At 35.9% G+C, this 12,702-nt stretch overlaps 1 protein-coding gene across 1 annotated transcript; it reads right to left on the reverse strand.

Annotated features, from left to right (window-relative positions):
- Positions 1-9,324: 9,324 nt before the first annotated feature.
- On the reverse strand, positions 9,325-12,315 carry LOC148802588 (glucan endo-1,3-beta-glucosidase, acidic-like). The gene is made up of 2 exons (XM_088899289.1): positions 12,189-12,315; positions 9,325-10,491 (listed from the first exon to the last, which is right to left on the reverse strand). Exons 1-2 carry the CDS (start codon positions 12,280-12,282, stop codon positions 9,548-9,550), a joined length of 1,038 nt encoding a protein of 345 aa, XP_088755415.1. The 5' UTR covers positions 12,283-12,315; the 3' UTR covers positions 9,325-9,547.
- Between the last annotated feature and the right edge of the window lie 387 nt (positions 12,316-12,702).

The raw sequence follows: 12,702 nt of genomic DNA on the forward strand, positions 1-12,702 counted from the left end.
ATGCTCCTTAACAGAATGGCCTGGCCAAAAGGAAAAATAGAACACTTGCAGAAAAGATAAACTTTATGCTAATAAAAGGTAATGTACCCTTAAACCTATGGGGGGAAGCACTCCTAATAGTCTGTCATTTACATAACAGAATTGTTTCTAGAGTTAATAATAAGTGTCCATATGAAATATGGACAGGAAGAAAGCCTAACTTAGCAAACCTAAAAGTGTGGGTGTGCTTAGCATATTACAGAGTTCGAGACAAAAAAAAACCAAGTTAGAAGAGAAACTCATATCTCAATACCCATTGGTAATAATGAGACTGAAAGAAGAAATGATGCAACTATAATACCTACTCTAGAACCTAGAAATAGTCAAAGACAAAGAATAGAGAAACACTTACAATGATCAAATGTAAATGGGTGTTTAGAAGAAAATACAACACTGATAGAATTGTACAAACTTTTAAGGTTAGATTGGTTGCTAAAGGATTTAGTCAGAATGAATGTATTGACTACTTTGACACCTATGCACCAGTCGCTAGAGCAACATCTATTAGAACACTTATAGCACAAGCAATCCATTTATCACTTATTTGTTCATCAAATAGATGTTAAATCTGCTTTCTTAAATGGTGATTTAAATGAAGAAGTCTATATGGAATAACCAGAGGGATTTGTTTTTTTTTGGAAATGAGAAGAAAGTTTGTAAACTGGTTAAATCACTGTATGGTTTAAAACAAGCACCCAAACAATGGCATGAGAAATTTGATTCTTGCATTCTAGCTTTTGGTTTTAAACATAATAGTGCTGATAAATGCATTACTTAAAGTTTACTGAAAATTATGGTGTAATTGTATTTCTTTATGTTGATGACATGCTTATTGTGGGTACTAATATGGTTGGGATAAATGAAACTAAAAAATACTTTTCCTCTGTCTTCATGATGAAAGATTTAGGAGAAGTAGATACCATCTTAGAAATAAAAGTTAAAAAGCATAGTAGGGGTTATGCATTAAGCCAATCACATTATATTGAGAGAATATTTGAGAAATTTAAGTATTTAGGATTTAAAGAATATAGCAAACCATATGATTCTAGTATAAAGCTAGTAGAAAATTCTGGTAGAGCAATTACACAACTTGATTATGCTACTGTAGTAGGAAGTCTAATTTATGCCAAGCTTTGTTATAGACCTATTATTGCATTTGTAGTAAGTAAACTTAGTCGGTTTACAAGTAATCCTTGTATAGAGCATTAGAAAGCAATTGGAAGAGTTCTTGGATACCCCAAAAGAACCTTGGAATTTGGCTTATTTTATTATAATTATCCAGTTGTACTAGAAGGGTACACTGATGCAAGTTGGATTACTGGTAATGGAGATAACAAGTCTACATCTAGAAGGATTTTTGTCATTGGTGGGGGTGCCATCTCTTGGGCATCCAAGAGAAAAACTTGTATATCTCACTCGACCATAGAATCCAAATTCATAGCCTTGGCGTCTGCTGGAAAAGATGTTGAGTGGATTAGGAATTTATTATTAGATATAAAACTTTGGCTTAGTTCTATGCCTCCAATTTCCATTTACTTTGATAGCAAGGCAACTCTGTCGAGAACCTATAGTTGTACCTACAATGGTAAGTCCATATAAGTCTGAGACATGAATTTATTAGGCAACTGATTCAAGATGGAGTCATCACTATAACTTATGTGAGGTCAAGTAAAAACTTGGATGATCCTCTTACCAAAGGTTTGCTTAGAGAATTGGTAAGAACGACAACTAAAGAGATGGGATTAAAACCCTTTACTTGGTCACTTGTAATGGTAACCCAACATGAACTGAAAAAACATCAGTATTGGGTTTAATGGGTAACAACAAGTTACAACAATGTGACTGTTAGCATTGACATTGAAAAATTTTCCATCGCAACATAAACAGTGTTGTCCATTATGAAGAGATGTTGAGTTAAATTCTTAATGAAGTTTTGAAATGTGTCAAATAACGGAACACATAGTGGAACTTCACCTATGTGAACATAGAAGTAGTGCCGCTTCTCATGAGAGTTTGGGTTTGCTCTCGGGATTGTTCATGAAATTAGGAAAGAAGCACATTGCCATAACACATAACAATGCTAAGCATAACTTGAAACCCTTACAGAGACTAGACATTTTTGTGTGTATGTGTATCTCCGATCTGTCTTGAGAGTAATTGGTTTATGGTCTTACCACCAATAACTTTGGCAAGGCTCTAAGATATTTGTAGTAATAATAAGTTTAAGTTGTGAAAAACCTTTTACATGAATAACTTTATTATAGTAGTTTGGACCGAAAGGGACCTATGTAATTGATCAATCAAAATGGGGGATTGTTGGATTTTAATCTCATTAGAGATAAAATCTAATCGGGTTTGATTGATCAATTACATGAAAAGCACACCTGCCCACATGTCTTGAAAAATAGCTTTTACTTCTTGTTAAAACTAGTTTTTAACCTATCCCACATTGGAAAATTACAAGACTTGTTTTGAGTTTTTAAATAGGAGTTTATTTACACTCCTTAGATATAAAGAGGAAAGTATGGCGGCTTGCTACTGCGCAATACACGCAGCTGCGAAGGGTGACTTGCTCGCACTTCACACGCACCAACGAAAGGCGACTTTGACTTTTGGTGTGAAACTGACCGTTGATGTTTTCAATGGCCATGATTCGATCAGGTGTGATCAAGCGGCACAATTCAAAGTTAACGGTCATTAACTGTTAACTACCTATTTAACAATCACAATGTTTGAAATTGTGATTGTTCAAAGAGCCTTTTCTGAACCAGCACCTTTTTCTGCTCCATAACTCTTCAAAAATTATTTAAGGAGCGTGAATCAAGCATTTACACACACAAGTTTTCGAAATCACTCCTGTCTCTCTCAGTTTGATCTATTGCTATCTAACATAAGGTTTTTTCGGAGACCCTTCAACTTTGCTAGTTGCAGACTCTCGCCCAAGGCTCTGTTGTATATTGGGAACGGATTTGCCTGAAACCCAACAGCAAACTCAATGGAGCTGAGTGGGGGCAAATAACGTTCTAAAGACAATGTCTTTAGACGCACCTTAGAGCTTCTCCACCAACCTTAGAGCTTCTCTTCCAAGTTTTAGTGACCCCATTTTTCCAATAGGAGGTGCACTTAAGTAGTTTGTCGTAAGCATACATCTCTAATGAAGGGCAAAAGAAAGGACGGGGATGAAGAATACATACCATACCATAGAGATCATAGGGTGACGAGGAGGGGCATGTTTTTGAGTTCATGTGGGGGAAGCATTGTTTATGAATGACAACTAGCCTTGGAGCTAAAGCTCATCAATGAAATTGGTACCACCATTATAGAAAGGAGAAGCCAACGTAGTAGCTAACATAGATGTTGTGGGCGGAGGAGAACCCATGACCATGTTGTTGATGCCATTTATTCCCGCCGAGTAGGAGGTAGAGGAGTTGGAACTAGGACTTACAAGGTCGGTCTTGGTTGGGGATATCTAAGAAGGCAGAAGCAGTCTAAGGCGACGATAGTGAGGGTGATGTTTGCATAAAGAGGGAATAAGCAAGGTTGAAGCTGTCATCATTTATCCGCGAAGAAGGATCCTGTCTAAAATCGAAGGAGTTGGAGCTGTTGCAAAGAATGGAGATGGAGACAAAGGCATGGATGGTGTCGACAATATTTTAATAAAAATAAGGGTAAAATAGGTATTTAAAAAAAATACATTAAGTTGGATTTTCTATTTAAAAGGGAGGTAATTGCATATTTTATAAAAAGTATAGGGGAGGATTTTGTTAAAGTGAAACTATAAGGGAGATTTTTATGATTATTAGAAAACTCAAGGGAGGTTTTTGTATTTTACCCTGGACGTGGTTCTCACCATTACAAACTCAAATTACTTACAAAGACAATGAATGAAGTTTCACATACCAAAGGTAGAAGAAGATGAGAAGATAAAAAGTTGTTCTCCCATATATGATTAAAGGAAACTTACTATCCAGGCCAAATTTAAATACATGATGCCCATATTCAACACCATGTTTTGTTGGTAAAAGGGGTCACAAATTTTGGAGAAGCTCTAAGGCGTATCTAAAGACACTGTCTTTAGAACGTTATTTCCCCCCAACTCAGTTTCACTGAGTTTGTTGTTGGATTATAGGAAAATTCGTTCTCAGGATACAACAAAGTTTTAGGTGAGAAATTGCAACTAGCAAAATTAAAGAATCTTTGAACAAACCTTTCTGTGAGGCAATATCAAATTAGACTAAGAGAGATAGTGAGGACTGATAGGAAAACTTTTATGTAACTCAACTTGGTTTACAACCTTTAAATAAAATCTAGAGAATCATCTCAAAGAGGGACGTGTTGGTTTGAAGGGTTTCTTTGTACAGTCATGATTTCAAACTTGGTGACTTTTCTCACTTAGTTAAGGTTAGTAATCATTAATATTTAAATTTTGTCATTTGATCACACCCAATCAAGTCATGACTATTAGATCAACTTAAAACGTCAACAGTCATATTTGATCCTTCAAACCAAACACACCCTTATGTGCTGCTCATCTTGTGATTTTGAAATGTCGCAAATTCTATAATCTATGATTTGCAATTTTGTAAATTGCACATGTTGTGATTTTACAAATCATAAAGTCTATGAGTTGCAATTTTGCAAAATCACAATCTTTGCGATTTGTGATTTCACAAAACTTATAGTCTGCGATCTATGATTAAGATAAATAAATAGAAAAATAACCAAACCCATTTTTTGGTTTACTGACAGATTAAGTTTATTGATAGAATAACTTTTATTAGAAACTAGGGAAACTAATGCAAATACATTAGTTGGACATCGCACCACTTGTTATAAGTGACCTACTGTTAATTTAAACTAGTGAATGACCCCGTACTACATTATGGAATCAATACTTTTAATTTATATTTATTAACATTTTAAATAATTATTAAACTTTCAAAAAATATTTATTTTAAAAAATAGTTTTTCAATAATTATTAGAATATGGATAATTTTCTTTTGTTATGATACTTAGAGGGTGAATGATTAAGTGAGATTGCAAGAATGTAGGCACAAGTGGTTGTGGATAACCAGTTTTGCATTTTCTACATTTTTTTAGGAATGGATTGAAAATGGTAGTAGTGGGTTGTGGGCTTTGGTAGCAACTTCTCATAAAATGCCATGTGTCTAGCTTTCCAGAAAAATGGGAAGGCCATGTATCTAAATGGTAAGGAGCTTTAGCCAGGTAGTGGGTTATGGGTTTTAGTAGAAATTTCTCAGAAATTGCCATGTGTCTAGCTTTCTAGAAAATGAGAAGGCCACTTGTCTGAATGGTGGTAGTGGGCTCTGGGTTTTAACAACAACTTCTCATAAAACGTCATGTGTCTAAATTTGAAAAAGCCACGTGTCTTTGTGGTCGGGCTGTAGCCTGAAATCCTTCCTTTAATATCTATTTATCTATCTATCTATGTATATATATATATATATATATATTAGATGAGTAACCATCATACGAGTACGTAGTAGTAGTGCAATGGGGTATTAACTTGAGTCTTTAGGACAATTGTTAATTTAAGTGACCTATTATTAATTTAATTCAAGTACATTGAGTCTTTAGCACAACTATTTCCTTCAAATATAAACACCGCCCTCAAAATTCTCAATGTAGAAAGACCATTTGATAATACATGTTATGACCTTCCAGTGCATCTTGTTAGTACAACCTACATTGCAATAATACTCTTGTGATGCTTCATGGCATCCTAGCCTCTTATGGTAGGATCATCATGGTCTTGTGAACGGGTTTCCTCCTATTGGAGGGAGATTCAAAATTTCAAGAATCTCTCATCCCTCCCTTGTGCTCCTTTAATTTTGTTTTTTCCTTTTCCCACCTTTGAATGCATGGGAAGATTCCTTGTCTCACATTTATCGTGAAAGGAGTTGATTTTGAGTATATCTACAGATTTGCTCTCTCTATGGGTAGGCGCCCATAGGAGGAAAGCACTATAGATATTACCATGCATGTGAGGGGATTGGGGATGCATTTCACATGCACGCGCCGAACCAAGCCGGGCCGGGTCGGGTGGCGTCGTGTATACGGATTAAACTTTTTGACTTTTAAATTTCAAATTTATTTTTTAAAACATTTTCTTGTCTGTTTGTGTCTCTTCGAACAGGTGCATTATTCTAAATATGCCTCTATTTGAAAGGACACTTCTGTATCCGTTTGGGTGACTGAGAACACTCTATAAAAGGAGTGTTGGTCGACCCAAAAACACACACCAGTGCACAGTATTCTCTGTCAATCTTTCTTCTCTAAGCATCCATCTGAGCATTATTCTTTGTGGTTCGCAGAGGCCTGGTAAGCGAATGCATGCCTACCAGTGGCCTGTGGGCTGTTTTATCTTGGTGACTAATTTGCAATCACCTGGCTGCATGGTAGGGGATAAATGCGGTTTTAAGGAGAATAACCAAGTGGCACGACTCAACCCTCCTCTCTGCAAGTTCTCGGTTTCACAGTTCTACAACGCTACAGATTCACAAGTTCTCAGTTTGGAAAACAATTACTGATAAGTTTCATCTGTCTTCTTTACTAATTTCAACACCTCATTTCTAATTGCAACCCTAGAACTTCTCCCATATGCATGGCTCATATTTTTGTTCCATGACCTTGTTCCCTGACCGTGCCCCAATGACATTCTTTAACCTTGCCCGACAATTAAATTGGTGTTCTCTCTCATACCTTCTCTCAAACAATTGAATTCAGAACAACAATTAATGGATTAATTGGATATTATTGTAGTGGTATCTTCTGGTTAAGAAAATTAAATTCATGGATTCTAAGAGGTTTTAAAACGCAGAGGTGGACTTCAGCCTACAAATCGGCTGGATATTGCGGTGGTAATTTAATTCTAGATATTGTAATAGAACCAGTTTCTCTGTTTTTGCACTTCTGCCAGATACCATTTTGCCATGACAAAAAGCTTGCGGGACTGATTATAGTTCCTCTCAAACCAATGAACCGAATTGTGGTAGAATTCAAGTTATAAAAGTAATATAAAAGAGGGACTTTATCTCCATGCCTTCGAGTTACATGAAAGCGGAGGTGGTTTATTGGTTAAAACCAAAAAATTAGACTACTCACCAACCTCTTTCTAGGCCAACATCCAAGACCTTACGCCCCTTACATAGAGATGAAACACCCTTTACACGAGTCCGGATCCGCTGACCACAACACATTGCTGGCCACGCTCATCCAGCCATACATATGGAATGTACATTGGTTGTGTTTTTGTCACCGATATTATAGACGTGCAGCTGGACGAGTGTGGCCAGTAATGTGTTCTGGTCAGCAGATCTGAACTCCCTTTACACCTATCTCTCAATGTAGGTCTGTCAACGGGTTGGGCCATGTAGAATCAGCCCTGAATCAATTATTCATCGGAACAAAATCATAGACTCAGAATCGTCCCAATTAATAATAACTTAAATTTTAAATTTTGATAACATAATCTTAATAAAAATTATAGAAAAGTACTAAATTATTTATAATTTTAGAAATTAAACATTTTTAATTAATATTGTCTTAATTATTATTTATCAAATTTACCATTTCAAAGTTAAAATATGATAAAATTATAAGAAAATCAAAAAAATATTATATATTTAATAAAATAACCTATTCTAGGTCTGAATTAGTTTTGGACACACAAGAACCTAAATCAATATATATATGTATATATATAGATCCATTTTCTTGTAGTGATTTTTGTGATTGAATTTGGTGGATAGACATTTTTAAATGCTCTAAATTTGATGGAAAAATCATATTTTTGATTAGTGGCATGGATTAAAAGATTGGTTCAGATCAAGATTTTGGCTTATGGCTCACTAATTAATGTGAAAGATAAAAATGAAATCTTACTTGTTTTGGATGGAAATTCAAGAATTTAAGGACAAGTAGGTTATTTTGAGGATTTTGGACTTAACGAAAGATAATGAGAGGTGCTTGGTTGCTTGGGCTATAACTTCTTGTGTGATTTAATCATAAATGTCAAATTGGAGTCATGGTTGATTGGACGATTAAACAAGAGAATTTTGAGTTAAAATTTTGTGTGTGAACATGGACTGTGATGAGGAGTCAAATGAATGGTTAAAATCTGAAAAAGAATTTATTGATCTTGGTTGTCTAATTCTATTCATCCAAGGCCATTAGAAACGAAGTCTTAGCATTTTTATGATTTATTGTTGTAGATTCATGGTGGGATTTTGGGGTTTGATCGTATATTTATATCCTTAAGGAAATTGATGTGTCAGATTTGATTTTAGGGAGTTAAGGTTTGAACATTGTGTTGATCGAGACCATTGGACGTGTAACTAACTTATAGTTTCCTTTGTCTAACGATCATGTTTGATTTAAAGCCTATGTTGTGCCAGATGTTAAGGATCAACTATAAAGTTGAACATGTACAGATACAAATTAAAATCAAGATTTTGCACAGAACATATTTGCATTTACACTCTTCCCAAATTCAGTCTAATCACTCCTTTTTAGTGCCTTTCAACAGACCAATATATTGAACCATTTGTATCGATGGTACAGAATAGCATGATTATCATCTAATTAAAGTTAGTTAAAGATTATTATCTAAAACTCAAGTTCACTTTTCTATCATTCTTTAAGTTAACCTAACTTTCGATCTGATACCCCAAAGTAGAGCTGGCAATTGGCTTCTAATCAGGTCAAGATACTTTAGGGTCAATTTCAGGTCGGCTTGGGTCAACAAATGTTTAAATGTTCAAGTTAAGGTTGACCCATGGGTTAATTTGAGTCAACACTACAAATATCTAAAATTTCAAAAACTAAAGAACACAAATACATGAAAAATGCTAAAATTAAAGAAATTAATCTTAAAATTCCAAATTTAAAAGAAAAAACTTGAAAATTGAAAAAAAAAATCAAGGAATTAACAACAAAAAATAAAGACTAAAGAGTCAAAACTTATAACAACACATAAATAGTCCCTGTTAGACCTGACAATCGGGTTAGCAGGTTTACCAAAATTTACAGGGTGTTTGATACTTTGATTGATCAAAGATCTTATGGTGTGGTGTCTTTCTGTCAACATAAATTTTTCCTTATTTATAATATATATATATATATACATTCTGTTAAGTCAACGTTATTTAGCATAATAGAATTGGTGCACATGTGCCATTTTTATTTTTTAATGACAAAACTAACCTTAACCAACCAGTCTACTCTATTAACTAATTTTTATGCCACAATAAAAATACCTCTGACTTATTTCTATCCCTTATTTCATTGCATAAAATCAGAAAAATTGAATACAATTTCAGATAATAACCCTAATTAACCACAGTCCACAGACATGTGATTGTTTAGGGAATAATATTATTTCATCAGAGTATTTATTGTCCTCGTGGAAGGATACAAGCATGCATGAGGAAATAAACTTATTCAACAAGATGAAAAATGCGTAGCATGTACAGCAGGACCGACCTCTTAGGAAAGTTTGATGTGATACTTGGGCAGTTTGTTTGGAAAGAAAAGCCCAAAATGTTTCTCCCTCTCATCTTTATCCTTCTGGTTCTCATCAAACATTGCAAACAAGTAAGTCTCAATAGTCTTTCCAGGCCTTTTGGGAGTAGCCTTTCCTGAGTTCACATGTTGAATCAGGTTGGAGTAGTACTTCTGTGCATTTTCTGTGGTTGATATGGAGTCACCTGCGTTTGGCCAACCAGTTTCAGATACAACAATCTCCAAAGAGGACCCTCCCTCCTTCTCAAGAGCATAATAGAAACCATCAAGCATGGCATCGAAAAGGTTCTGGTATCCGATTTCATTCACTGTTGGGGATGTAAAGAAGACGTATTCAGACGGAATCTGAGCTTGATTGCTCAGATAAGCGAAGAAGGGATACACATTAGCAAGCAGTGGTGCTTGTTTCTCGAGCAAGAAGGCAACGATTTCCCGCATGAATGGCCGAATTTGAGAATTGAACACGGAATTCCGAGGTGGGTAGGTTGCAGAAATGTGCCCAGAGAAAACTGCAGTTGACACCTTGATTTGGTCTTGTAAACCAGCGGTTTCAAGCGCCCTGTAAATGTTCTTCATTGCAGGCAGGACATACTCCCACTCGGCCATGGTCACTTCATTGCCAACTGCAATATACCTGAATCTGATATCATTTCTGCTGGCATTCACATATTTATAGACCCAGGAAAAGGATGGTGTAGGGTCGTTTGATGCGATGTTTTTAAGTTCCCCATTTGGGATGCCTAGCATGAGTTCAATGTTGGAGCCCTTAAGAGCTTGTAGGATATCATCCCTTGGAAAATAAAGTCTCATCCTTTCTATGTTGTTTCTTGTATAGAGATCCACAACTTCATTTGCGGGTGGTAAGTCGTCGCCTAAAACTCCGTAGCAAACGCCAATAGCTTGTGCAGCTGCATTATAGTTCAGATCAGGTACGTAAGATTGTTGATTATAAAAGTAAAGCTAATTAAGTACAAATTGAATGCTCTATGGCCAATACCATCTTAAGACATGACCCTTACAGACTTAAGAATGCTCATATATTGTAGCCATTCCTACCACTGATGAAAGATTTTTCCTTCAGCTGGTATCATGTTTTTCCCGCCGGCAGTATAGATTTTTCCATATGGCTCAGTTTGCAAAGAGTGCAAAAACGAGGTAAGGTGCTGCTGATGTGTGAAAACATTGCTGCCACGTAGGATGTTTTCTGGAGCAATAACAACGTTTTCTTTTGGAACCAATGCTCTAGGAAATGTTTTCAGCACTGGTGCCTATTATCCAGTGTCGCATCATGTCCCTGTTGGCAGCAATGAGCTGCAGCTCCAGGAAACGCCAAATCCGGCGTTGCTCCAAGTTATGCCTTCTTAATTTCCATGGCATAGCTTGAAACACCATTTTTTATGGAAAAATGGTTCTAAACAAGTGCCCGTTTCCTAGAGCACCATTTTTTCGGATGTGGCGCTGATGTGACGCCATTTCTTGGAGCAACCACAATGATGCCAAACAGAAGCAAGGTTTACAAGTACTGTATATAAGGTTTTTGCATTTAACATATTTGTATTTGCACTCTTCCAAAACTGAGCCCATATATTTATTCCATTGCTTGCATTTTCATTCAGTGTAAACACTCCAACTGAAGCAATACCAAATGATACACTCCAACTGAATTAATAGTAATTGATATGTGGCTCAATTGGTTTTCGAGCAAGGAGTGGGATAGTTTACCCTCTTGTATAGCCCAATGAACCAAAAACTATAAAAAAAATACGAAGTGGGAATAAGCCCAACCCAACAAATCAACCAAATCTAACATAGTGAATCAAGGGACTGTTTGGGAGGAGCTCACATTTCCGCCCCACAAGGAGCCGTCCCATAACATCCCACAGCACATCCCCGTTGTGTATTAGGAAAATCTCCCGATGACATCATTGGGACTGGTACTATACACGGCGGGGATGTGCTGTGAGGCGTTGTGGGGCAGCTCCTGGTGGGGCGGAGATGTGATCTCGTTTGGGAGGCCTTTTGCAATGATTGAGTTCCATTGACCAAGTCACTTCAGAGAAACTACTTAAGATAGTTTCTCCAAAAAGTCAAATTTTCAGCTCATATATAAGCTTATTTTTGGCTTTCTAGTTTACAGCTTTCCAGGTTAATCAGCACATATACATTGAGAAGATTAACATCTCTACCCACAAGAACCCTATCCACACCTATCCACGCTTTACTACAGCTGGTACATTGAGAACATTTCTCACACGTGTTTGCATGTTACCACCATTCATGGGGAGATGTACCCAATGTACAGCTGTAATGTCATGTAGGTAGATGTGGGTAGGATTCTTGTGTTTAGGAGATCTGAATTCTTCATAAAAGCCCTCCAAAACGATCATTGGGAGTATGGTGTTGGAATTGGAGCGTATTTGACATTGGGAACAAGGAGCATTACATACCTATGAGTTCCAATGTACACTTCAGTAGAATGAAAAGAATGAAATCAATGTAGAAGGCTATCTAGCTAGACTCAAATGCTACGAAAACTATAATAGCACGTGATGAAATGATCTTTCTTCTATAATTTCATGCGTGAGAGTGAGAGAGAGAGAGAGACCTGTTATGTATGAAGTAGAAACAACCATTAGAAGCCCAAGAAATAGCAGTGCAGTAGGCAAAGAAGGAATACTTGCTGCATAGCACGTAGCCATTAAGAGAAACTAGTAAAGAAAACCCAAAAATCGTTTGTTACAATGTGTCCTAAAAGAATTGATGTCCCTTTATAAGGAGAGACCATATGAGCTTGCTTCCTCTTCAATACACAATTTGGAATTAATTAATTCATTTGTTACAATGGGTCTTAAAAGATTCTGAGACAAAAAATAATAAAATCTTATGCAACTAGTCATATAAAAATGGAAATTATGTGATGTACCCAACTTTGAAACTTTGAAACTTTCATTAGTTAATTTAAGCACTTAGTTAAATGTAATTAACCATGTCAACTTAGTAAATTGTACTTCACAACATTAGTTAAGTAATTAAAAATAACAAAGTAAACAATAAAACTATTCAATAATTAATAAATGGAATAACTTTTAACCAATGGATTAAAAATTCAATTTCAAAAT

This window comes from Nelumbo nucifera, chromosome 2 (genome assembly GCF_055504915.1).
Source record: "Nelumbo nucifera cultivar China Antique chromosome 2, China Antique-T2T, whole genome shotgun sequence".
Classification (NCBI taxonomy): Eukaryota; Viridiplantae; Streptophyta; class Magnoliopsida; order Proteales; family Nelumbonaceae; genus Nelumbo; species Nelumbo nucifera.